The sequence below is a fragment of the Enhydra lutris genome, unplaced genomic scaffold (assembly GCF_002288905.1).
Source record: "Enhydra lutris kenyoni isolate GAN:26980312 unplaced genomic scaffold, ASM228890v2 scaffoldscaffold1, whole genome shotgun sequence".
NCBI lineage: Eukaryota > Metazoa > Chordata > Mammalia > Carnivora > Mustelidae > Enhydra > Enhydra lutris.
In genome coordinates, this window is record NW_019154085.1 from 20,702,570 (window position 1) to 20,729,166 (window position 26,597).

General features: G+C 36.6%; 1 protein-coding gene across 3 annotated transcripts in view; it reads left to right on the forward strand.

Moving 5' to 3' along the window:
• The window catches only part of LOC111142856 (microtubule associated protein 2), a 285,884-nt gene extending 265,629 nt beyond the window's left edge, over positions 1-20,255 (forward strand). For all 3 annotated transcript variants that reach the window (XM_022496216.1, XM_022496225.1, XM_022496234.1), the window contains 4 exons: positions 12,121-12,213; positions 14,166-14,247; positions 18,490-18,602; positions 18,797-20,255. In XM_022496216.1, the coding sequence (XP_022351924.1) occupies positions 12,121-12,213; positions 14,166-14,247; positions 18,490-18,602; positions 18,797-19,012 (504 nt within the window). In that variant the 3' untranslated portion in view covers positions 19,013-20,255. The remainder of the gene's footprint in view (positions 1-12,120; positions 12,214-14,165; positions 14,248-18,489; positions 18,603-18,796) is intronic.
• The last annotated feature ends 6,342 nt before the right edge of the window (positions 20,256-26,597 follow it).

Genomic DNA, 26,597 nt, shown 5'->3' on the forward strand with positions numbered 1-26,597 from the left:
CTGAATGTGTCTATTGCACTGTGGACTTTTAGCATAAGAGATTAAACTTACATTTCTGATACGAATTTGACTGTTGTAGTTTAGATCCTGACTGTGATCTCATTTGAAGATCTTTTAGTGATTTTGCTTTTATCTCCTTCCTTTCTTCATTGATTTTCTATGATATCTTCTCCCATTTCCCCATGTTCACTCCCAGATCAACATGGTTCACCAGATTTCTTCTCTGGCAACTCATGTTTAAAAATTGTAAAGGGTGGACATTCATGTTGATAATAGATAGTTCTGAATAGTTCTGATGAATCAAATTATAGGGATTAGAACTTCTCCTTAAGATTAATTGTATTGAAGAGGGTTATTAGTAAAGCTCTACCTATTAATTCTTAACTTCAGCTCCAGTACAAACATTCACATTTTTTTGCCAACCAGGAGCCTTTGAATTTTGCCTTGACCTCAACCTTGCTTCTACACTGTGTGTTTAGATAAAGCAACTAGCTTGGAAGGAGATAATACAAATACCATTTTGTATTTCCTTTGTGATATTGATCTGCCTTTGGGATCATTTGCCTTTTCTTATCACTAAAGAGATAAAACACCCATCTTGAGAGAAAGAAGAAAGAAAGTAATAATTTCCTTTGTATATCAACAAACTTGTGATAACCTCTCAACATTCCCGAAAGACTTTCTTTTAACTACAGTGTTCTTTTCTGCCACTCTTTGTTGTCTATCTTATATTTTCTGTCACTGTTTTTTGGTGTCCCTCTTTCATGCCAAAGAAAATGTATTTTCAGGAAGGTTTAGAAGAAAGATCTTGCCAAAATATGAAGCTATCAAAGACTCCTACTCACTGCTGAAACAAAAATTCAGCATTGCTTCTTCCTTTAGCAACAAACTTCTTTGCTGTCTCTCTGTGATTCTGTTCAAGAAAGCCCAAGGAGTTACGAAAAACTCACCAAAGGAATTGGGGGAAGCAGAGGGTGGTGGTGGTGGTCCATATGCCCTTTGTGGAATGACTAACGTTCTGTAATAATAAAGTCATAGACAAATGCTTTTTCATAAAAAATGTTACTAAAATATGAGCTACAAGAAATCTTTTTAAGCAAAACAAAACAAAAAACTAATTCTGTCAAATTTGATCCTGTGATTTCATAAATCTCATATTGCTCTTGCATTCCTCAGAGTTTTGCAGATCCAAGAGAATGAAATATTGGTGCCCTTTTGGAAATATCCAAATATAAAATATTTTTATATAAATAAAACATTGTTTTATTTATATAAAAATGACAGACTAAGTTGAATAAAATCAATTTAGTGCCAACTTGAAAGTTTATCATTTTAATTTTTGATGAGATACCTCTTAAAAGGGTGTAACTATTATTTACATTTAAAATCCATTCTCTTTCTATAAATGTCCTTGTATGTAGTATTTTCCTTATTTAAATGTGGGGTTTACTGGCTTATAGTCCAGAAAATACTGATACTGAAAATAATATGTTTCTTCATAGAATCACAAGGGAACATAATTTATCTCAAACATTTTCTTGAAACCAAAAAGAAAATTCAACTAAAACAGAATAATTATTGATATAATTTGACATGAAAATTCTATACTATTTGGTCCTATTCAAATGACTCCTCAACGTAGAGAGGCATGAAGAATGGTTTTAGCCTGAGCTTTGCCAGAATCGCTAAGGTTAAACCAATCCAAAAAAATAGGAATACTTCTTTTTCTTTCTGGTTCTTTACCATATCTATAAATATTTTTATGTCTAATTTCACTTGACTTCTGCTATACTCAGTAATTCATAAAACTGACATAAAGATGCCTTATTCTTTTGAACTCAACTAAAACTGCCTTAGAGATTGTGGTAATTAAGAACTAATAAAGACAAATGACACAAAAATTACAGAACAGAAACAGCCTTAAACTCACAGTGTCATTTGAAGAACATCTCTTCTTTCATAAGGTGAGTATTTAACCTGCTGAAAAATTATCCTATCTCAACTGCAAATGACTTGGGAAAAAATCTACAGCAGAGGAGTTATGAAGTGACTTTTGTTGGAGAACCAGGAGGTATTTCCACACTAAGATAGGAAACAGAAGGAAGGAAGATATTTGCCTCTATTTTGTGATAGATGGCATAATATGTTTAAATTAGAGGGGGAAATGAATTGGGAGATTGAGATGCACTGCAGTTGAACTGTCTTTGTAGGAAAAATATATCACTTACCACTTTAACGTTTTCCCGTTAAAAGCCTCAAACACAAGAAGGAAGGCAAGATTCTTTTTCTGTACATGTTAAACTGCAGGTTTTGACTGGATTGTTAGAGTTTCCACTTCAAAGAATGACTAGGAAAAATTTTTATGTTAAAGCTTCTTAGAAATTGTCAAGATGATATGCTCAAGACCCTTGTTCTCTGATTAAGGATGCCTAACCACAGTCTGTTGGCAAAACTGAAGCTGCTGGCACGTCGTTCCCAACTATAAACTGGATAATCCTAGGATGTTGGAATGACAGTGGTCAACTCAGAATCAATGACGAGGACAGGACAATAGCAGTACTTATTGTAGGAGGCAAGTTTTGTAATAGAGATAGGCAGTCTGTAGATATTGAGAAAAATAGTCACACAATTCTTATTGATACACAAGGGAGCAAATTTATAGATGTAACCTTAATTCTTCTACACGGGCTCTGTTGTTATAAAATCCAGAGTGGTTAGATTGTGTGTGAATAATTTAATTTTAAAAGCTATATTATTGCTGTTTGTGCAATCACTAAGAATTGGGAGGGGAAATATATAATAAAAACTATATATGTCTTGGAAGTTCAACAGCTTTCCAAGTTGGCAAACCTTATTATTTGCTTCAATTGGAGCATTTACTGCTCTTCCATATGTATATGTTGTATGCTCACAGTGATCATCACCTCTATTAAAGGTCTGATTTTGTGTTAGAAGAGAGACTTAACTTTGTGGCTCAGTTCAGTGAGGCAAATCAATGCCTAATGGAAGAGATAAAAGAGATGACAACATGAGGAGCTTTACAGAAAGCAATAAAGTTAATCTTTTCTGCTAAAGCACAAATTCATTCTACTGGAAAGAACATATGCAATCTTAGATTCACTGTAGATAGTGACCTTGGTTAATTTAACTCAAGGCTCGGGTAAGGCTGTCTTAGTAAGTGTATTAATTTAAAACTATTTCAATATAGTTAGCTCCCTATTTTATGTCAAATCTCAATCTAAATTTTAGAATAAGTAGTGTTAGCTTTTTAAGAACACACCTGATTGATATAAACAAAAGTAGGAAAAAAATTTCTCTAAATGCATAGCATAAAAAAATTAGGCAGAACTCAGTGAATAATACTTCTTACCTTTTCTATCAATGCATGGGCTTTTTTATAGGTGCTTTGATTTATGTAGATTACTTTTATGTGCTTTAATAAATCTTTTTTTTTTCTCCATCAGTCTTATGAAGATCAGTATACAAACCACAATTTTTGTATACTCTTGTCATAGTTGAAAGTTATTGGTTTCACAAAGGCTGTTTCCATTTATAGTTGTTGGATAGGATGGTTATTACATAGGTCATGATCTCTGCAAGGCAGTGCCTGTGGATTTGATTGCTTGCCCTGTAAGTTATATACTTCTTTATTCATGGAGCAGTCAGTCATTTTAGATCAGGTGAACTAAAAGATGGTGGCTTCTTCAAGCAAGTCACTCCTGTTCAAGAAGAGAACAGTACTTCTCTTTTATATAAAGAATCTTACAGAATTTGTCAATCTATTATCTTCCCAGTCAGTGTTGCCATAGCATCTTTCTGCCTAGCAGAAAATGGATTTAGATAAATCCATTAGACTAGGACCTTTGAAGTATATCCTCACATTCTAGAAATAAAATAATCTATCTTCTATCCCTCACTTCTATATCAATCCATTGAATTAAGGAACATTGGATATCAGAGATATTCAGCTTCTCATAGTCTAAATTTCACATTTTCACAAAGAAACAAAAATCCTTATAGTACCCACACCTTGCATATACAGCTTCTAATAACATCCTTTAAAGTCAGAGCTATAAATTCAAGTTCTATAATTTTGTATTTAATGAAGAATCACTTTTCTACAAAGTATGCAATTTAATGTACCTTAGTTATTGTTTGTTTGCTTTAACTTTGGTTGCAAAACATGAAGATGGAACACTTTATTTAATATTCCCTCCCACACCTCCCACACTGAGGTTTTATCACATCAGGATTGAAATGTAAGGGTTTTGATCCTTTATAATATTTATGTGAAATAATTTAATGCAAATAATGTGTTAGAGTAATATCCTACTGAAAAGTAGAGACTATTAAATTTGGAACATTTTGTTGTATTCTTATCATTATCTTATTGTCCTACAACTGGCAGATTATTTTTTAAAATAATTCTAAAAATCAATCTTTTAAATAGAGTATAGACACCAACTTCCAAATTCCCATAGATAATATCAAGGACATACAATGAAATATTAATTTTAAAATCTACCTTGGCATCTTTAAAATAAATGATGTTTTCTTGTATTTCCTCAATAATTCCAGAAAGTCAAAGTTATACATTCATTTTACTCATTATTTATTCAACAGGTATTTATTGAGTACCCACTATGTTCCATACTGTGTTCTGGATACTGAGAATATAACAACGAACAAGACAGACAAAAATTTTTGAAATTCCTACCTTTGTAGAATTTACATTGTAGGAAGAAAAACAAGTCATAAAATATTATATAGGAAAAAATATGTCACAAAGTGAGAAAGGCAACAACAAATCAAGGAAGAGATTTAAAATATGTGGAGAAGAGATGGCATGTCTTGATAGAATGACTAGAAAAGTATCAAGAAGGTGATAATTGGAATATTTTAAGGAACTGCTGAACCACGTAGATAACTGGGGGAGAGAATTTCAGGCAGGGAAAACTGCACATGCAGAAGCCCTGGGTTGGAAGCAGACCTGGCATGTTTTAGGAACACCAGAAGCATCAATGTGGCTGATGCCATGTAGATATTTGAGAGTGGAAAGTTCAAGTTAAATGATTCTTTTTAAATATCTTTATACCTATTCAAATAATAGGACTTTGCCAAGTCAAAAACCTAAGAGTCATCTTTTCATCTCCCTGTCCTCATCCCATACCCTGGCCATCATGAAGTGCTAATGGTTCTGTGTCCAGAACAGCTCTTAAATCCACCCATTTCTCTTAGTCTGCTCTGCACTACTCTAGCACAGGATCCATTTTCTCTTGTCTGTGTCCCTGCAGTAGTTGTTAAGTTTTTTAACTGATCTCCCTGCATCTGTTCTTTTCTCAATCTGAAATACTTTGCATGGTGTAGACAGTGCTTCTCACCACACTTGTAATTTAGTATCCCATTATATAATTAGTTATTTAATGTCTATCTTGCCTCACCTACTACACTATAAACTTGATGAAATTAAGGATGAGGTCAATCCTTTCCTCAGGGTCCAATACATAGTAGGTGCTCAATAAATATTTGTTGACTGAAAGTTAAATGAATGTGGTGGAACACCATATGCATGGACTTAATGAGTGGGAATGCTTGGTGCCATTACAGTTATGACCCAAAGAAACTTCCCATGTTTGGACTATAGTGAATTTTGGCTAAAAGAATATTAGACGAGGGTATAAGGGCTGAGTTCCAAGCCCAGGTTTTTCATTATGTGACCTTAGATACTGACATCTCTGGTCCTTAGTTTTCATACCTGTATAAGAATAGGAACAACAAGGGGCACCTGGGTGGCTCAGTGGGTTAAGTCTCTGCCTTCGGCTCAGGTCATGATCTCAGGGTCCTAGCATCGAGTCCCTCATCAGGCTCTCTGCTCAGTGGGGAGCTTGCTTTCCCCTTTCTCTCTGCTTGCCTCTCTGTCTACTTGTGATCTCTCTCTCTCTCTGTCAAATAAATAAATAATATCTTTAAAAAAAAAGAATAGGAACAACAAAATCCACTTCTATAGTACCATCTCATTTAATGTATTGGCACCATCATAATATAGCAATGTCTCATTTAAGCAAACCGTGAGGTCACTTTAAGCTCTCAAATTCATGGTTCTACTTAGAGTATGATAGTATTTTTACATTAGAGCTCATTGAAAATATTCATTTAGTTAGTCTGATAGATTCCTTAATTATTTGTACCACAGAGGGCAAGCTGAACTTGAATAAAAACTCAGTGCTTCTGAAGTAAGAGGAATGTAATTGGGAAAGAGGGAGCATTAAGAGAGGAATGAGGGAATGAAATGAGTGAAATGTAGAGAATTTTTTTATATTATCTTATAAAGTTTTAGGCATTATCTTGAGACTTTTTTAGGCCTTTCTCATCTAATTTGAATAAGTTGCTTTGAGTTTTATATTCAAGGAGAAAATGGAGTTAATGCTGGAGGCAAGTAATAAATTATACTGAAACTTTTTTTCTCATTATATAAAATTATGATGGCCACCACAATGAAGGATCTACTGAGTGCTAGAAACGTAGAAGTAAATTTATAAAATTATAAACTGAAAGAGAACTGAAACATATTTAGATTCATTTCTCATTCACATGGATATCATTTTGTCAAATATTTACTAAGCTCCTGTTGCATACTATGTGACAAAAGGGGAACAAGACAAGACATGGTCTCTACCATCTATGCAGGAAAGGAATGACTTTTTTTTTTTTTTTTTTTTCATTTTCCATCTTCCCCTAGTGCCTTGCCCTAGTGTAATTTTTAAGTTCTTTCCAAGCCATTTCTTTCCATCTCATTGGGCTAAAATAAGTGCTAAATAAGAAAAGTAATAAAATATCCCATGAACTTTAAAATATTGTCAATCCAGCATGAAGGAAAGCTGTTCACTGAAATGCATTATATTGTATTGACAAGGTTGTATGTGTGTGTGTGTGTGCGAGAGAGAGAGAGAGAGAGAGAGAGAGAGAAAGTCAATATTGTCTCAAAAGAAAAGCTCCTTGATATCATGGGCCCTGTCTTTATGTAAGACATAAAGACATAGCCTGTCAAACTATAATTCAAGTATCGAACTATAATTCAAGTATCATTTGTAGGGTAATGAAAAGTTTTGGAGCTAAGCTTTATAAACATTAATTATTTTTTTTAATTTTATTTTTTATAAATATATATTTTTATCCCCAGGGGTACAGGTCTGTGAAACGCCCGGTTTACACACTTCACAGCACTCACCATAGCACATACCCTCCCCAATGTCCATAACCCCACCCCCCCTCTCCCAACCCCCCTCCCCCCAGCAACCCTCAGTTTGTTTTGTGAGATTAAGAGTCACTTATGGTTTGTCTCCCTCCCAATCCCATCTTGTTTCATTTACTCTTCTCCTACCCCCTTAACACCCCATGTTGCATCTCCTCTCCCTCATATCAGGGAGATCATATGATAGTTGTCTTTCTCTGATTGACTTATTTCGCTAAGCATGATACCCTCTAGTTCCATCCACGTCGTCGCAACACATTATTTTTTAAAAAACTATGAAAATAATTACTATTTTAGGTTTACAAAGCTGAGACCTATAGCGTCCTCCTCTTTTTTTTAAAAGATTTTATTTATTTACTTATTTATTTATTTATTTGACAGAGAGAGAGAGAGAGAGACACAGCAAGAGAGGGAACACAAACAGTGAGAGTGGGAGAGGGAGAACAGGCTTCCCGTTGAGCAGGGAGCTTGATCCCCCAACCTGAGCTTAAGGCAGACGCTTAATGATTGAGCCACCCAGGCACTCCTGGAGACCTTTTTTTTTTTGTTTGCTGTTCATTTACAAGCCAAGCAAGAACTTGGGAACAACCTTGAATCTCAGGTTGTTTTCAAACAACTGAACAAACTCTTTAAAAGTCATTGCCTTTATGCTTGGTCCTCTATTCCTTAAAATTTCTTAAAAAATTTAAACTAAAGAAAAAAATGTAATGCCAATGTTTAACAATGAGGCCAATGCCTAAACTCAATGTCTATTCCACCAAACAATTCTTTACAAACTTTTCAGCACGATTTATTCACCTTGAGGTTTTTAATGTGGTTCCCTTTTCTGTGCTGTGTGGCATAGCCTGCATAGAAAAATTTGTCTGACCCCTTAATGGGTCCTCCAATTTATCTTTTTCCTTTACCGCTCTGTGGAATTGTATGTTTTGACATGAAGTGTTATTTCCATTTAAATGTGTACTCTATTTATTGCTTGTATTTGATCCATTGAGTTTTGAAGAAGTTATTGATCAGTATAGGCAAGGTTATTTAAAATTTGAAATAGACTATAAAGTTTTTATGCATTTTAATCTGGGCACAGGGTTGTTAACAGATTAATCTTTGAAAAACATCATCTATTCCAGAGAACTTTCATTCTTCAAAAATATCTGATGTGGTCATATTTTTTTGTTTGTTTGTTTTAGTATATGATATCTCAGGACTCTATATAGGATGGATAAATAGTTTTCATTAAAACTGAATGCTATGGAATGGGAAATATTTGGGGGAGAGAGAGAGAAGTGTTTTTATAATGCAAGGATGAAGAAAGGCTTCATTTAAGCACTCCTGGAAAATGATGTAAAGCCAAAGGAAAAAATCTTCGATAAAGTTGAAGGGTTACGGGCCACTACTACCCTTTAAAAAGAAAAAAAAAAAAAAAAAAAAGACATTCTTTCTAAACAACACTGGATAAAGAAGAAAGAAATTTACAGCAACTGAGGTTCATACCTAGAGCATGCCTGTAGAGCCTAGCACTATCTCGTAGGAGAACCAAGACCAGAATCCAAACTTCTGGACCCCAGTTACTCTCCATATCTTGCTATCTTCAGCTGACATGTGGGTCTTTTGATAAAGAAAGCAGCATCAGAGAGTGTCAAATCAAAAACAAAACAAAACAAAATCAAAATCCCATTGCTTAAGAAATATAAGTTGACCCTGTAATGAATGCCTCTGGTTTATAAATTGTTTTACTAAACGTTATAAATTAAGATTGCATTTTCTTTCATTTTACATTTCCCATTTCCAACTAATGGTTTATAAATTGTTTTACTAAAAGTTATAAATTAGGGTTGCATTTTCTTTCATTTTACATTTCACATTTCCAATTAATCTCTAGTTGATGATGTATGTAAAGTCTGGCCAAAATGTAAAGTTTTGAGAAGAGCGCTCAAAAAATCAAAATTTCTGAGAACCCTGGTTGCCTACCTAAGAAGTTTTGATGCATTTAATAGGAAATAGAGACTTTGGGAGAATTTTGAACAAGGCAGAGCTTTAGAAAGATGAATCATTTCATTGAAATAATACATTTTTCCCTTCCACTCTGAATACAGAAGGAAAGATTGTCACACACTTTCAAATCACCCCATTTTGCATTAATAGTGCAACTAAAACTTTTAGTTGAAATTAACAAGAAGAAAATGTGGTTTAGAGTTATCCTTGGATAATGATTATTCAAATATTTTCCCTCCATAACATGAATATAGAAAATTAGTTCATCAAATAAAGGTTTGTTGTATTTTTTTTCTAGACCATCTCTGAGATGTTAAAATAATTTTCTCTTGACATATAGGAAGACAAAGCTCAATGGAACTTTCTTCCCCCAAAAAGTCATTTTTATTTAGACTCATCCATTGAGCACAGAGAGTTAAAAACTTGACTCTCTGACTTAAAAAAAATAATAGTAATCTGGAATAAAATTTTGTCCTTCATAGCAACCATCTATTTTTCTGTCTTATGAATAGTTTCTGAGGATGGCTGGCATTTGTAGAATTAACTCTTTAAGGTGTTAATTATTGGTAAATAACCCCAGAGATCTTTGGCATGAAGTGTTTCATAATTTTGCTAAAGCATAAATGTGCATCACACAGATTAGATAAGTGCTTAGGTGCAAGTTGTCAGGCTAGATCATAAATCTTACTGAGCATCAAGCATTCAGTGCCCAAAGTGATTTCATTTCTGTCTATTCAACCATCAAGCAAAATGCTAAATGTCATGCTCTACCTTATTTGAAACAAAGGCAATATACTCTGAAGCTATTGCAAATATGGAAATATATAAAGAATATGCCATTAACCCATGTCAAAGGTCTGTTTCACATTATGATTAAACAGATGTAGGTCCCATCGAAAAAGGCCAGCTAATTGTTTTGCTAGAAAATCTATGATTCTCTAGAAAATCTTGGGAAAATCAACACAAGGCAGCCTTTAAGTTTTAGGATTTTAAATTTTAAATTGTCTCTAAGTAATGCTGGCAGTGTGCCCCCTTGGAGTTTGAATCATTTGTTTTAGAAATCATAAAAATTGCCAGTTGATTAAATGTTAGAGTCAAACAGATTCATGCAACTGAATTTGGAATTTCCATTTTTGCAACAAGTGAATCAGATTTAACATTTAGCTTTTGATCACTGGGTAATGAGTCACTTGATTGGTACTCTAATGATCTCTAAAATAAAATTTGCAAATGAAATATGAGGCCCTATATATCCCCAAGGATTAGGAAAAATGCCTTAGATGAATTCTATTTCATGGCCAAAATAGACACTCAAGGAAGATAATTAAAAGTATTATTATTTGAAATAATGAAGTCATTGGCTTTCTAAAAATTATTTATCTAGAGGCTTTAAATGTAATGACCTTATTAACTTAAAGTTACTGGCATCTACATTTTATGTGAAACTCTTAGCATGTCACTACATTTATTGTTAGATATAGACTCTGTGATAGTCCCCCATTTCTTTTTAAATTGGGATTTTTATCATGCCCAAAAGAATGACCCAATCATCATATTTTATGACTTCAGATTTTGACAAGAGGCCTTTCCCTTGGGCTGCCAATGACAGCTGTCAATGATATTTCCCTGTAAGCGACAAGCTCTCTTATCAGTGGCAGGCAGGCACAGCAATTTAAGCTTTTGGTTAAAAATAGTCAGGATTCAATGTCATCTTGAATTTTTTATTCTTTTTGGCAAACACCAAGAGATGGGATACCATTCTTGGAGATGGCTGTATATCTAGATATATTTATTTAGTTAGTTTTTTTTTTTTAAAGAGGACAAACATTTTTTGAAAGAGGACAAAAAATTGAAAACATAATTTCTCTTTAGCTATTGAGGGAATAAAGGGAGACGAGTTGAAGTAGCCAAAATAAAATAAAGCAAACAAACAACAAAAGTAAACCTTTCTTTCCATGCTACATCCTCATGTGCCCTCCAAAACATGCAAACTTTAAGACACATGGGAAAATGCAACAAGAACTATTACTTTGCACATTACATTACACCAGAATAATATCTATCTAGATTTAGATTTGCTACTGTCTTCGAGATGAATACTGAACTTCCTGAAAACAGAAATAAAACACCTAACCTCAAATCTCTTGGACCTAGCTAAGGCCTGGACTACCTCTACATGACCTACTGTAAGTCAGTTAACTAGCAGTCCTTGATTTGCTCCCCTCAGAAATAATGGAAAGAATGCTTTGGCACCAACCATCCAAGTATTATGGCTGTGTATGAGCAGCTGTCAGAGAAAAGACTTTCAGGAGGCCCTGAGCCTCTTTGTTGACCCTCTTGGGAAAGCAAGTATTCTGCTGGATGAATGAGAAGCCCATCTATGGCATTCAGCCCAACCAGTCATGAACCTCACCTGTATTATGCGGACCAATAATACAATCAAGCGTACCAGGTGATTTATAACTGTGATGGTTGACACTGTAGGATTGAACAGGGGTAGGACAAGAACTACACTGAACTACACTATTAGACCTTCCATAGAGTGGAAACTGAGTCCCAATGTTGCCCACAATATCAGAAGCCTCCCAGTCACAGATGATACAACTTTTATTTTTCTTTTCTTGTTTCCAGGTTACACCTGCCTATAACTTAGATATCTAAAGTTCTTGAGCATTTGGCCCTTGGGGGCTTAGGGGACTAGGGGCTCATATTAAATGATAGATCTGTTCTTCAATTCCAGTATTAGTTTTTTTTCCTCTTAAATGATTATGTGGGTGGAAGGAATTTTGGAGCCTCCTTGGCACCAACCCTTTCTGGCTCCCTATGCCAAGCATATTAAAAGAAAAATGCACAGTAAAGTTACCTCCAATTCCTTTTAGGTTAGGATTTTAAACAAGAAGATTGATTTTAGCAAGGTTCAGTCCCGATGTGGTTCCAAGGATAACATCAAACATTCTGCTGGGGGCGGAAATGTAAGTAGAAGTTTCTATGAGAAAGCTGTCTTGATTGTCTGGAGCCATCTACACAGCCAGCCCCCTATCTACTTTTCCTGCCTCTCTCACAATACACACCTCCTACTTATTGCTGCTCCACAAGTCCCCTGGTCTGGGAGCTTGTCACCCTTGCATTTTTGCTGGTGGGCTTCCCATCCTTCCCTGAAAGATTATCAGCAAATTTCTTGCTTTCAGTTGAGGAATAAAATCTTACGGGACCGCATCATGTCTTTCAGGAGGATGGCAAACACACCTCACTTGCCAATTTTGTTTGCTGGCCTTTGACTTCAAGGTTCTTCCTCATGTTGTCTCTACTCCCCTGCAAACATCAGCTGGGCACACACTTTTATAGCTCCATTTCAGTTACTCTTGAGGCAAAGACTGACATACATGAAAGTACCCAAAGGGTGTAATGTCAATCTTTTGTACATCACTATTCATGAGAGTTAGGATATCATTTGAAATAATTCAAAACTAGTGAAGCACAGTTCATCTGTCATTCAAAGTGAAAAGACTCAAGTCGCAGTATAAACTTGGTCTTGATGGGATTTTTTTTTCCTGTGTCTTGAATTGAATGGAAATAATATCTTTTGAGAGGAAGGGAAAGAAGAATCCATGTTTCTCAAACCTAGTTGAGGCAGAGCTGAAACAGGCAAACTCAAGGTAAAGGAAGCATGGTTCATTACACAATACGAATATTAAAGGTGACTGAGGCTGACTCTATTCTACAGATCCTTGTCACCTAAAATTCAGATTCTGGGCATCTGTGACTCAAGAGTGTCAAGTCCAGAATTCTTGCCTGTTTAATAACTCTTGTCTCCTTGCTCCTCAGCTAGGCAGAGATACAGTCAAGCAATGAAAGAGATGACAAGCCAGTGCCTTCTACCAGGACCTGTCACCTGTTGCTCGGAGTAGTTCCACTGAGCCTGAAAATGTCATTGTCATCGAAAGTCCATAGCAAATGTTGCTAGGCTCCTTAAGGATGCTGAGCTTAGCCTCAGGATCAGTATTTACATTGACATGGTGGCCCTCCTCCTTGTGTCCTGACTATAAGTGCAAACTGTGTGGTAGTCTCGCAGAAGCAGTCTCAGTCCTAGGAAATACCTGGAGGGTGTCAGAGGACAGCCCCTATCCTCTCCTGCAGGCCCTACTGGCCAAAACAGCTGGGTGGCAAAGGATAAATTGAGATAACAATCTTAAAGTAGGTAGGGGATCTTCCAACCTCCAAAACAGTTGTCAGACTTTCCTCTAGAGAAGAATCACTTATTCAAATATGCAGATTCCATGGCCCCATTTCCAATTCAGTAATACTCTTGTACTTCTGACACATTGGAAAATGGACCACAATCAGAAAAGCACTGTTTCTAACACAAGAAAAAAAAAATGTTATTTTACAATTTGGTAGATAAGAAAAATTCCATTTAGGCAAGACATGACCGTTTTAGAAAAGCTTTGAGCTTTCTTCTTCTTAAATCTAAAAGCAATGCTGGTCTTCTTGTATCTATGAGCAATGTTGGTCACTTTTATGTAAAAATCATTTTTTAAAGAGTAATTCATTTCTTCACTTGGCTTTTTGCTTATGGAAATGTTTAACATGGTGTGGCTTCATTCTGTGAGTGGAAGCTTGCCTTATTAATCCAGGTGTTTCTATCCTCTTGTGGCATGATCTCTTTTCTACTAAAAAAAAATCTTCTGTTCTAGGATTTTCTTTCATTTTGGTCCTTCTTTCCAACCAAATGTGGGAGGACACTGGGAGGTTATGTTTTCCTGTGTGTGTGTGTGTGTGTGTGTGTGTGTGTGTGTGTACTTCAGTTTGGGTTTCTGTGTTGTTGTGTGTTGTGAGTATGGGTATGTTTCTGGATTTTATGTATGAGCTTGGGGACTTGTCCATGTCTAAACCATGTTAAGCGTAATTTTTGTGGTTCATACAGGTGCAGATTGTTACCAAGAAGATAGACCTAAGCCATGTGACATCTAAATGTGGCTCTCTGAAGAACATCCGCCACAGGCCAGGTAAATAAATACTTCTTGGTAGTTGAGGAAATATTAAATTGCTCAAGAAATCAACAAGCAAATTTTTTTGTTTTAAAATACCTAACTGGAAAAAGTCTCAAAATCCTGAAAATTCATGCTTTTACTAATGGAAACTTAAGGGAGAAACTTTAAGGCATCTTCATTTGGACAAATAAATTCAATTATCACAAGGAGGCCACATATCATAGGACAGGTTCAAAATTAAAGGTATATAAATGCATTTATCCCTACGTACTCAACATGCTTATTGGAACTCTTTTGAAATATATGGTTTATAAAATACCTTGGGCCATGTATTTATACATAATTACATGGATTGAAAGCAGCATTTCCAAAGATTTTTCATGAAATATTTTGTCTACATATGTGAAGGAAGGATTGTGTTTAAGCAAAGCGATGAAAATATTTATCTGCTAAATTTCTCAGATCCTACAGTAGATCAATAAGCATTATAAATCCTCAGCAGAACGCAGTGCTTAAATGACCCATCACTTGACACAGTGCTTGTACCAGCTTATTTAACTATTGGCCTCTTGTTTTTCTAGAATATCGTATAGGACTAGTGCTCTAGAGTACAATTTACATTCATACTTGTTGGGGATTTTTTCCTCTTTAAAGTGTAAATCTAACATATTATGAGTCATTTTTCTGAGTACCATTATTATATATTTTTGCTAAATTCTACCTTCATGTGTATTTAAATAATGGACAACTGTCAAATTTGTTATTTTCTTGAAATTATTTTGACACAATAGATACCATTGAGTTATAGAAGGACAGGAGGAGGCCTTTGCTATGCTTGATGTCTTAATTAAACCAGGTAATAGGTTATTCCCATTAATTACTGCCTCAAATGTTATCAGAAACAAAGTATAAGAACAATCGAGCCAAAAAGATCTCTAACCAAGAAAAAGATCATTAAGAAGAATTTATTAGTTGAAAAATAAAGGGAGATAGGCTAAGTTTCAAAATGGATAAATGCATTGGAAACATGTTTAGAAGTCAGGTTTCACTTTGACAAAGGGTGTTGATAAAACAAGTCAAGGAGTTAGAAAAGACATATATGGAATCTCTATTGGTTCACAACCCTCTTGAGAGGGTATAATCTGAAACTGGCCCATGTACTCAGAAGATGGGGGGAAACCAAAGAAAGAGGCAGGCCATTCCGGTTTGTAGGTGGCAGTTTTAATAAGTAAAAGGGAACTTTACATATTAGACTTCTCTTGGGTAGCAGTAAGATGGATCCTCACACCCACCTACCAAATCTTAAAAGTCTATTGAAGAGGCCTTAACTGGGTTTAGTCATGCATCCTGTGTAGGTGTTCTCAACACCACATCATTATCTCAAGGCTCGTCCTTGGAACAGCTTGTTGAAGCAGAAAAGGCAAGCAGGGGAGAAAATGAGAAACATCCAAGTACCCAGGTCCAGTTTTCAGGTCAATTAGTGTCATGTCTTTTTGTAGATGTTCCTCAATAATCTCCAATATTAATTTCAGAACCATTACCCTGGAATTAGCTTCTCTGCCATTCCTTTGGTGGCCCGGACATGGTCTCATACTGCGTATCTTCACAGTTCTGCTCTCTATAACTCAAGCTTACAAACTTAGTTGACTCTGTACTGCTGTGTCAACAGTATGACTGAAATATTTGGCCATACTGCCTATTTTCCTCCAAAATGCAAATGAAAATATAAGATTCTTTAATTTAGACAGTCAGTATTCCATTAGCCAAATTCAACTGGACTCTTGTGCAGGAAAATGTGACATAATTAAAGAAGTAGTCTATGTAAGATTTATTGGTCATAAAAGACTATTGTCATGGACTCCCACCTATTTCTAAATCTAGATCTTTCTTTTATAAGAACTGAATCAGATGACTAAACTCTTAAGGAAGTGTTAACACAATGATCCTTGACAATGGCAAGCTTTTCACAAAGTTACTTTGGAATGTGGAGTATCTAAGGAGAAAATAAAGGAAGCAGTTCAACATGTGGAAGCCCAACTTTAGGACATATGGAGCTTGATAAAGATTATAGTCCTTCATAATTAGTGCTCCTGGTGGATGCCAGAATTCTTCAGAGCCAAAGACATAGATCTGTGAATACAAATGGGTTTCTCTCACAGTTACATAAAAATTTCTAGTAGGATTTCCATAAAAACATATTTCTCAAGCTTCCTTTTCTGAATACATTTTGGGTCAATATTATGTTTTTTTTCCTCTCCCTCAAAATAGATTTCAATAAAAAGTTTAACAGGATTATAACTCTGTCCAACATATAATCATAAAAGAAAGCTTGCAAAGGCCATTTCTATTAGTGGTAACAAAAGAGTAAAAAGATTGCAAGAAATTTGATCTCTTCAAGTTGAAACTCAACATCCTCCAGCCTCTAACCAAGATAAATATGTTTTATGAATCACCCTAATCCCATCACAACCAACACATGAGACCCATGTGGCTAGGAGAAATGTTGGAAAAATAACACTTCCTACAATAATGCATATTTTGGCGGGAGGACAAGTACATGTCTCCTATAAACACAAGTTAAATAACACTGTGCACATCCTAAAGCTTCAGGAGAAGATTGAATGGATATATTTTTTAAATGTAACCTAATAATACCACATAATTTCAAGGGGCCCCTGGCCAGGTAGTTGGGTATCAATATAAATGTCTGGGTATCATATGAGAAAAATACCACAAGGTCTAAGTCTATGAAGACTTAACAGGCCTTCTTTTTGATCTCCAGAAATACAAAAGCATCAAGAGTCCAAAACTGAAAAATCTTCCCCATGTTTCTCCCAAGTCAAAATCCTAAAAAAGACGCAGTTATAATAGTAGATGGTCATGTCATTTACCACTGGGCTTCCAAAGAAATGCACACACCCAAAACCAGATTGAAAATGAAAGTGAAGGGGCGCCTGGGTGGCTCAGTGGGTTAAAGCCTCTGCCTTCGGCTCAGGTCATGATCTCAGAGTCCTGGGATTGAGCCCCACATCAGGCTCTCTGCTCCGCCGGGAGCCAGCTCCCCCCACCCCCGATCTCTCTGCCTGCCTCGCTGCCTACTTGTGATCTCTGTCTGTCAAATAAATAAATAAAATCTTTAAAAAAAAAAAAGAAAGAAAGAAAAAGAAAATGAAAGTGAAAGCAAATCTCAGTTGGAGAGGTACAGGGGTCTAATTTAGCTTCTTTTCAAGTCAAAGACATCAGCAGGTCCTCAGAGGTGCTCAAGGACAGGCTAAAGGACAGTGGGAACCTACCAGGATTGAACTCCCTGCAATTACAAGCTGGGAAAGACATGCAGAGATAGGGGCACCACTCTGCATTCTCAATGATCAGCAGATCCTCAAGCTTCAGGCTAATTAGCATTTAAGGAAATGATGTGGTCAAAACTGTCTCCACATTATCAGATCAAAATCAGTGTCAGATTGGTCCTATGCCATCTGTACAAGAGTGGGATTTCCTAAAGTCCTCTTCCTATCACTCCATCTGCTAATGCTAATGGGAAACTCTCAACGCTCACTGGTAATAAACAACTTAGCTTCCAACTTCAATTTCATCAGTCAAGCTATCAATGTTGAAAACATACAAATGAATATATTACCCATATGTGTACCATTTCTAACCTAATAGTTTAGTTTTTTAGGCTTTTTTTTTTTTTGGAAAAGTGACCTATTACCATTAAAAAGAATAAAAATCTTCATTTCAATTTAATTTACTCCAATAAGAGTAAGAGATTAAACGTTCCAAGTTTTAGAAAGGACGAAATAGGATATTTTCACTGTGTTCTTTTTAGAATTTTTATTATACAGATAAGAAAAGCCCCTCTGATATTTTATGTTAGACATGGTAGATTATGAAGAAGAATTTATTAGTTGAAAAGCAAGGGTAGACATGATAAGTTTCAAAATAGATAAGTGCATTGGAAATTTGTCTAGAAATCAGATAATTTAGCTTCAATTCAGCTTAGAAGAAAAAGATATTAATACATAGGTCAAGCCATATAATAGTACAAAAAGAATGTCATTACCTTGGGTGATATGGGACAAATGGTACGGACTAGAAATTCTAAAAAATTCCTTTCACATCCATGATTTAAAAACTAGTAAATTAAGTCTGTGTTTTATAATGATCTATCTACTGTAATCATTTTGGGGAAATAAGCACCACAAGTAGGAAGATGTTATTGTAGCAAAGCACTTAAAAGCCTTTCTTCTCTCACAGGTGGTGGGCGTGTGAAAATTGAGAGTGTAAAACTGGATTTCAAAGAAAAGGCCCAAGCTAAAGTCGGCTCACTGGACAACGCTCACCATGTCCCTGGAGGTGGTAACGTCAAGGTAAGAACCAAGGTTGTGAGCTGATCCTGTCTTCTGTTTTTTAATTATTCTGAAATGCTCCTCATCAGAATGGGTCACAGATAAAAGACTAGAGAGGTAGGAAGTAGGAATGGCAGAGCTCTGAGACACGGTGAAAAGTCCAGAGGCCAGTGAAGACACTTGAGGTAACAAGGACTGGTGCTTGTCTTGAACAGATCGACAGCCAGAAGTTGAACTTCAGAGAGCATGCGAAGGCCCGTGTGGACCACGGAGCTGAGATCATTACGCAGTCCCCAGGCAGATCCAGCGTGGCATCCCCCCGACGACTCAGCAATGTCTCCTCTTCTGGAAGCATCAACCTGCTTGAATCCCCTCAGCTTGCCACTTTGGCCGAGGATGTCACTGCTGCACTCGCTAAGCAGGGTTTGTGAATATTTCTCGTTTAGCATCGAAGTAATAATATTTAGGCATGAGCTCTTGGCAGGAGTGGGCTCTGAGCAGGTGTTATATTCATTCTTTACAAACCATAAAAAAAATAATCTCATTCCCAAACTGTAGTAATTGTTACAATTTTATAAAAAACAATGAATAGTATATGCAGAAATTGACTTGATTTCCATTTGCAACAGGAAGACACTGGCTTTACATGAGTACAATTGGACCATTATTTTTGCTCTGCTCTGTTTTGCATGGAGTATTATTATTTTAAAAATTGCATTTTTACCTTTCATGTGCCTGAAGGCTATCCATACATTCTGAAAGGCCTTGTTGAAATCCAAGCTGCTCATTCTACTATTCTGTTGCTGGGTGAAAAGATAAAAGCTGCCCATTTTAACTTATTACAGGTTACATTAAATCAAGGAGTCTGATTGCAGGAAGGAAAGAGCATGTAAGAAATAAGTTTTTTGGTTTTTTTTTTAAGCGTTATTTTGTATAAATGGGAAGGAAGATTCAGTTAAGTTATTAACATTTGGGACCTGGATAATTATATCAGAGTATAAGTCAATCCAATAAATTATTTAACTAATTAAAAATAGTTACGAAGCATTTGAGCTGTGGTTGAGGAAGCAGTTTAAAAGTGCATCTCTTAGGAATGAGGCACTTTCATTAGGATGGACTCATGTCTGATTAGAATGTCAGTTGATCAGCTAGATTTGTGTCCACACTACCAGTTTCACGCTCCCTTTCCATCTGTTTGATACAGTATTATAGATATAAATATATATATATTTCTCTGTGGCCATTTGTGATACTTCCTCATATACTTGAATATTATACTTCCTTATTCACAGTATCTGTGTCTCCTGCACCCTTTGGTGTTGCAATTTTAGGTATGTGAAAGTAGATGTTAGCAGGGTTCTTTCCCTATTTAAAAAAAAAATACATTAAAAAAGAACAAAAAGTTTTAGCATGAAGTTGCTTCCTGTAACAACTCAGAGCTGTAACCCTGTTCTAGTGCCAGATACAAGTCTCTCCCGTGATGCTAGGAAAATTTATTTTTCTTTGCTTTCACCAACATGGAGTTTGTGGGGGTGGGTCCAGTTATACATTAAAAGGGTTTACAGATTGTTGGTTTAAGATTTTGGATTTATCTCATTTTGAATTATGGAATACTTTGGGTTTTATTCCTGTAATCATTCATGAAACAGACTTCTTAAGATTTTTTTTTTTTTTCCATTTGCTAAAGTTGAAACTAACAGAGGGAGTTTGGGACATGTTGTCCCACTCTTCCAAACAGTGCCTGCTAACTAAATTATCTGAGAGAAAATATTTGGCTTCCTTACCCAAAGTAAAGATCCCTTGATCAGAAAGGACAAGTACAGTAATTTGAGAAGCCAGAGCTACAAAACACTTGAGATACACATATCTAAAATCAGTTTTCTTGGGATTCCAACATTGCCCTCTGTACAGGAACCCTATATGACTTAGTATTACTTATCAATAGATGATACTGGTCTGACTTAATCTACAGTCTGGGAAATCACCAATTAATTAATTCCTCTCACAAATCATTCATCTTGGACTTGTGAATAAGCAACAAAATAGTCAATGGCCTGAGTAAGCAATCAGTTACCAGTCTGGGTGGATATTTTTCAGTATTTTATCTATTCTTTTTCTTGCTTGGGGCTGGTAGATTGGATCTGAACAGTTAAAGGCAAAGAGTCTGATAGGTGTTTGATCCCCGTGAGCCAAATTAATTCCTGACTATATAAGAGGAAATGATGGGCATGGATGAGGCAACGAGGAAGTACAGTAGTATCTAGGAAAGCAGCCAAGGGATGCAAAGACAGACAGACATGGGTACCATTTTGTGACCCACTGGATATTGCAACCGATGTGACTTCCACCAAAAAGAAAACCTCTAGAATCAAAAAGATAGTATTCATTCTCAACTAAGAGGTTTTACATCGGCAAATAGGTTGACGAATCAATGTTGACAAATGAAAATGTTGACAAATCAATTCTTTTATACAACAGCCAAAAAATTAGAAACTACTGAGTATGACTATGGATGTGTCTATTTTCTGCGTAATAATTGCTATGATGTGGATTTGACCTATCTGAGCATTTTATTCATCAGCTTCCCTTGAAATGCTCCAGAAAATCGGAGAAGAAAGAGTAGTTGTGTGGAGACCTATGGTATTTTCTTACATGTTTGACAGTGTTAGATAGTGACTAAAGTTCTCTAGAAAGAAGGAGTTAACAGCTGGTTAGAACAGTTTTAACCTATAAAATAAGCATTTTTACCAACTTGGTTTAATTGTTTATAAAAGTTAAGAATAAGTAATTATGCTTTATATGTGAAAATTCTGTTTCTTACAAATACATGCCCAAAGTATAGATTATATAAAGCCCTAAGATACTAGATTTGGCATTAAAACAAATGTTTATTTCAAATTATAGTAAAATTATAATGAGTAAATGCCCTTCCTTTGTATGGAAATAGTATTCTTTATAGTGTTCACCAAAAAAACCCTGATAATTTGTACCAATCCAAGAGAGAAACACACAGGCTAAAGGTCTTCTTATGGGGTTAGGGAGTGGAACCTATCTTGCCTTCACTCTCAAGATTAACGACACAAATTAAGCTTTTTGAACACCACTCTTGTGGGGATACCCATACGCTGATCTAGAAATTAAAGCTTTATAGTTCCAATTCTAGATCTATTACTGCCAGTTTCTCTCTGGCTTTAGCCTTTGAGAACCTGTTTAAGGATACATAAGTAATCCAGAGCTGTGAAGAGTTGAAAGGCCGGCTTCTTCAATGAACTCACTCTCTCTGGGTCACCTGCAACCAATAATTGGGTACTTTATAATGACGCAGGAAAGATCCGAGTTGATGATGAGTTTCAAAGGCCCTGTTCAATTGGGAACCAACTCTCTCTGGATTCTCCTGCTGAGTTCCAGCAGGGTGATAGGTTGAAATCCCACCCACAAGCAAGACACCTGTGTAACACCAACTGGGTATGGCTGAAGAAGGCTGATGAGAGAACTTCACTAAATGGAAGAATCTGCTGATGGTAACTGGCCTTCTCCACACCTTCATACAGAAATACAGCAGGAAATAGGATCATCAGCCAAAATATAACATCATGTCAATATTGTTAAAGAAATAATCTTAATGCAGTTGATTCTGACCTTGTTACAATTACACTTTTTGTCCGATTTTTCATGCCACAAAAATGAGAAAAACAAACGATTCATGGTCTAAGTAGCCAAGAAGAAAAAAATAGATTCATGGCTTGGAAAGGCAAATTCTAGGCATTCCTTCCAAAACTGATGTGCTAAAATCAGCACTGATGTTTGTTTTTTTACACCTAGGATTTTTAGCCTGGGTGTGTAGGTTGAGGCCAAGTCCCTCTGCAGGAAAGAGCTTATTTTTAAACTCAGAAAATGTCAATCATGAAAATCTACTTCAACTTTAGCAAAAAGAAAAAAAATCAACAAAAAGTATACTCTGTATGCTGGGATTCCAAGGTTCCAACATGCCGCTACAAATCTCTGGGGGGTTTCTTTCTTCTGATAATTCTAGAGCCTGTTACCATAGAAAGGCATTTCTTCAATGGCTGGTTGTAGTTAGTTCATGTTTTTCAATCAAAATTTGCAAATGTATTTGTTGCTGTATAGTGATTGTTTTGCAAAATAAAATTGCTTGTCACCTAATCCACAGTTTCAGATTGTTTCTTCTCTGGGAAAAAAAAAATATTACACACACACACACGGCTCAGTCCAACCAAGGAAAATTTATGATGACAAGGCTCTTATTATCTCCCCAACGTGTGTCAGGATTTAACCACTCCTGTATTTAGCGGGATGCTATCTGTTGCAAGTGACAGAAATTGAAATCAAATTGACTTAAGCATAAGGGCAAATTTATTGGCTCAAGTGACCAACAATGCAGGCCTCAGGCATGGATGGATCCAGGCATCCAAAAGATGTTAAGACTCTTTTTCCGACCCTGGATCCAGGCTTTCACAAGATGTCATCGGGAATCTTTCTTTTCCCAAATCTCAGCCCTGCTTCTTCTGTGTTGGTTTTATTCTCAAGCAGACATGCCTTTCATGACAGTCTGTGGGAGCTCCAGTTTCACAACCCACCAAAAAAAAAAGCCCTTTCCCACTAGCACAACCAAGATCTCAGGTCTGAAAATCATTGAACCTTGGATCACCTGCTCACTTCGGCTGATTATCCATGGTTAGGTCACATTCTTTTCTCTATTCCAGGTGGTTGGGGTAGGAGGAAAGTAAAGGGAGAAGGGGCTTCTACTGAACTACATAACCTAATCATGAAGTGGAAATATTCCCTTCTAAGTAAATAAATGTTCCCTCCTAAGTAAAGTCAGTCTGCTACTGTGAGAAGAGAGAGGAATTGATTCTGGGCAGATCATAAGGCAGACATTCTATAGGCCCATGCACCTTATCCCTGTATTTATTTAATCTTTTAGCTCCTTGCTATTCAAATTGTGTTCAGGCTTCACCTGGGACCTTGTTAGACATATAAAGTCATAGGTTCCACTGCCAGCCATCTTACAGCATTCCCCTAGATGAATCATCTGCTCATTAAAGTCTGAGAAGCATTCAGCTCATCTAGTCCAAGGAGAAAAAGCTCCACAACAGCCCACTGACAGGTAAGAATCATTTCTACGACTACAGGCGGTAATATCACCAAGTCTGATGTCAGAGTCTGAGTATCAAGTGGTAGAAACTTGAGACTGGTGGAAGAAAAGTCTTTGCGTCGGAGATTTGCCAGATCCACCGTTCTAACTTGGCTGAAACTTAGTTCTACCAATGGAGTCATCACCTTGCATTCAGTTTTCTTTTGCTAATAATGCAGATTTGGTACTATGTAACCAACATCATTAGACTTCCAAGAATTTCTTATTTTAGGGGTTCCTGGGTGGCTCAGTTAAGTGTCCGACTTCAGCTCAGGTCATTATCCAGGGTCCTGGGATCGAGCCCCACATTGGGCTCCCCGCTAGGAGGGGAGTCTGCTTTCTCCCTCTCCCACTCTCCCTGCTTGTTCTCCTGCTCTCGCTATCTCTCTTTCTGTCAAATAAATAAATAAAATCTTTTTTTTTAATTTTTTTTTTTAATTAGTATCCATATTATCCTTCAGGGAAGTCTCTACACCGGATTTAGACACTTATTTGTCTGGTAACATGAATCACGAGAAAGTCTTAGTTTTCTTTCTTATTAACAAGGCAAAGAAGATTTTGCTGGGCTTGAGAAGAGACAAGTAACTCAGATATAATGTAGGATTACAAAATAACCCTGTATGTAGCTTATATAGAGGGGAAAACATGCTCTTCTTTTACGATATGGCACTTGTAGAACTTTGACCCAAATAATTCAGGGATAGAATGTGGTCTCTGTCAAAAATACACAGCCCAGCAACCCAAAATTGTTTCAAAACACTATCCTTTACTAGGTTTTCTTGAGTATGTTGAAGAAACATCACAGTCACACTCTAAAAAACCCACTTTTTTTTTTTATTCTCTCCTGCTTTTTATCACAAATATAGTACAGCTGTTCCCATTTCTAATCCTTCACATTCAGTTAAAATCTCCTGCCTCAGGCCTGGTTGAGGTAATAGGTCTGTGGCTTCCAGATGTGCTTTGTTTGGAGGGCACCGTGTTTTCAAACTCAATAAAGTTCACACATTCACACACTCAAACACTCTTTCAGATTTGGATCTTTCAAAAGTTAAAGGTTTATAACCTCAGGTTTAGACCCACTCCTTTTTCTCTCCCTTCCAAGTTTTTCCTCATTCTCTGAAACAAAAACCCAAAAGAACAAACCCCCAGTTCTAAAGTGGGGGAGGGAAGGGTCCGGTTGGATAGGACAGATCAGAATCCTCAGGGAGACTGGGAGCCTGAAGAACAAATATTTAATAGACTTTGCCCTATCTTGAGAAAGATGAAAGAAATCTTTAATATGTTTATTTGACAGTGATCACTGGTAATTTCCATGTTTCCATGTTTCCATGATAAACATACTTAAGATTCTTTTCCCACCTATATTTTTCATTAAAGCAAAGGAAAAAAGAAAAAAAAAAAAGTGGCATTTGTTTGCTTGTTTCTCCACACAAGATTTTTTAAAAATCTCATAGCCAAGTGAGAAATGAAAAAAGCTATCCTCTTGGTAGGCCTGAACTTGTAAGGTCCTTGCTTATAACTTTTGGAAGTAGAAAAAAGACCTAGTGGAAAGAGGTTGTAAAATAGTCAAGCAAATAATGTGTTCTTGAGCCCAGGGTCGATCTTCAGCCAACACACCCCTATGCAGCTGAATAAGTTGTTAGAATGTTGAAAGACTTGCTGCCCAAGCTTCCTCCTTACCAATGCCCATCTTTGGCCTCCACAGATCCCATCCAGTTCTAACATCTGTAAGGCCAATCCCTTGTATGGCAGAGAACCTCCAAGATCTGTCCCAGTACCCCTCAAAGCCCTACCATTTAAGTACCACCAGTGGCTTTGATCTCAGGGGCATTACCAGCTGTTCCAGGAAGCCCAGATCTAGCAGCCTGCCAGCCAGCCACAGCTGTCACTTGCCCACCCCTATTCCTGCATTGCCCGTCTCCTCCAAGTCAGAAGATGGGAATCCCACAGAGGAGATGGGATCTTTTCTGGCATACTGGTAGGCAAATAGCGGTGCTCAGTAACCATACCTTGGCTATGGTCCCCTGTTACCAGTCTTCATTCCACCCAGAACTTCCCTGATATGTTTGTTTATGGGAACTGCAGTGGCCATAGGACTTTAACTCTTAACGGAATATAGAATGAGCAAAAGGCACTGAGGAGGTAATGGGGTTCCTGAAGCCAACAACAAAAGAAGGTTATGAGCAATAGATAGGCCCCCTGGGGTAACGTGCGGTTAGCCATGCCTAAGATAAACCCTTTTTAAATGTCTCTGTTGAAATTCACCTTCACCTATAGCCCACCAGAAGTGCAACTAAAGTGGGCATAAATCTTAATTTTATAATTAGTGATTGTCTCTTCCAGGCATCCTTACAAACATATGTTAACTCCTATGAGTACTTTTTTTTTTTTTAAAGATTTTATTTATTTTTTTGACAGACAGAGATCACAAGCAGGTAGAGAAAGAGGAGAAAGCAGGCTCCCCGCGGAGCAGAGAGCCTGATGTGGGGCTCTATCCCAGGATCCTAGGATCATGACCTGAGCTGAAGGCAGAGGCTTTAATCCACTGAGCCACCCAGGCGCCCCCTCCTATGAGTACTTTTATCATCATCCCCCTTTTACAGATGAGATAACTGAGCATGGAAAAGTTATTTAAAACTTAATGGGCTGGGGGGGGGGGTGTTGCTCAGTGACCAATAAACTGCCTTGACTGCTCCCGACTCCCCAAAAAACTTAATAGGCAGAGGCTGAATTTGAACACAAGCAGCGCAGATATCTAATCTCATCTAATGATTAGGTTTGATCTCTTTAAATATTCCAATAAGCAATTTTCCTGACAGTCAATAATGAAGATATCAAATATCTGTCATATAAAAATCTGA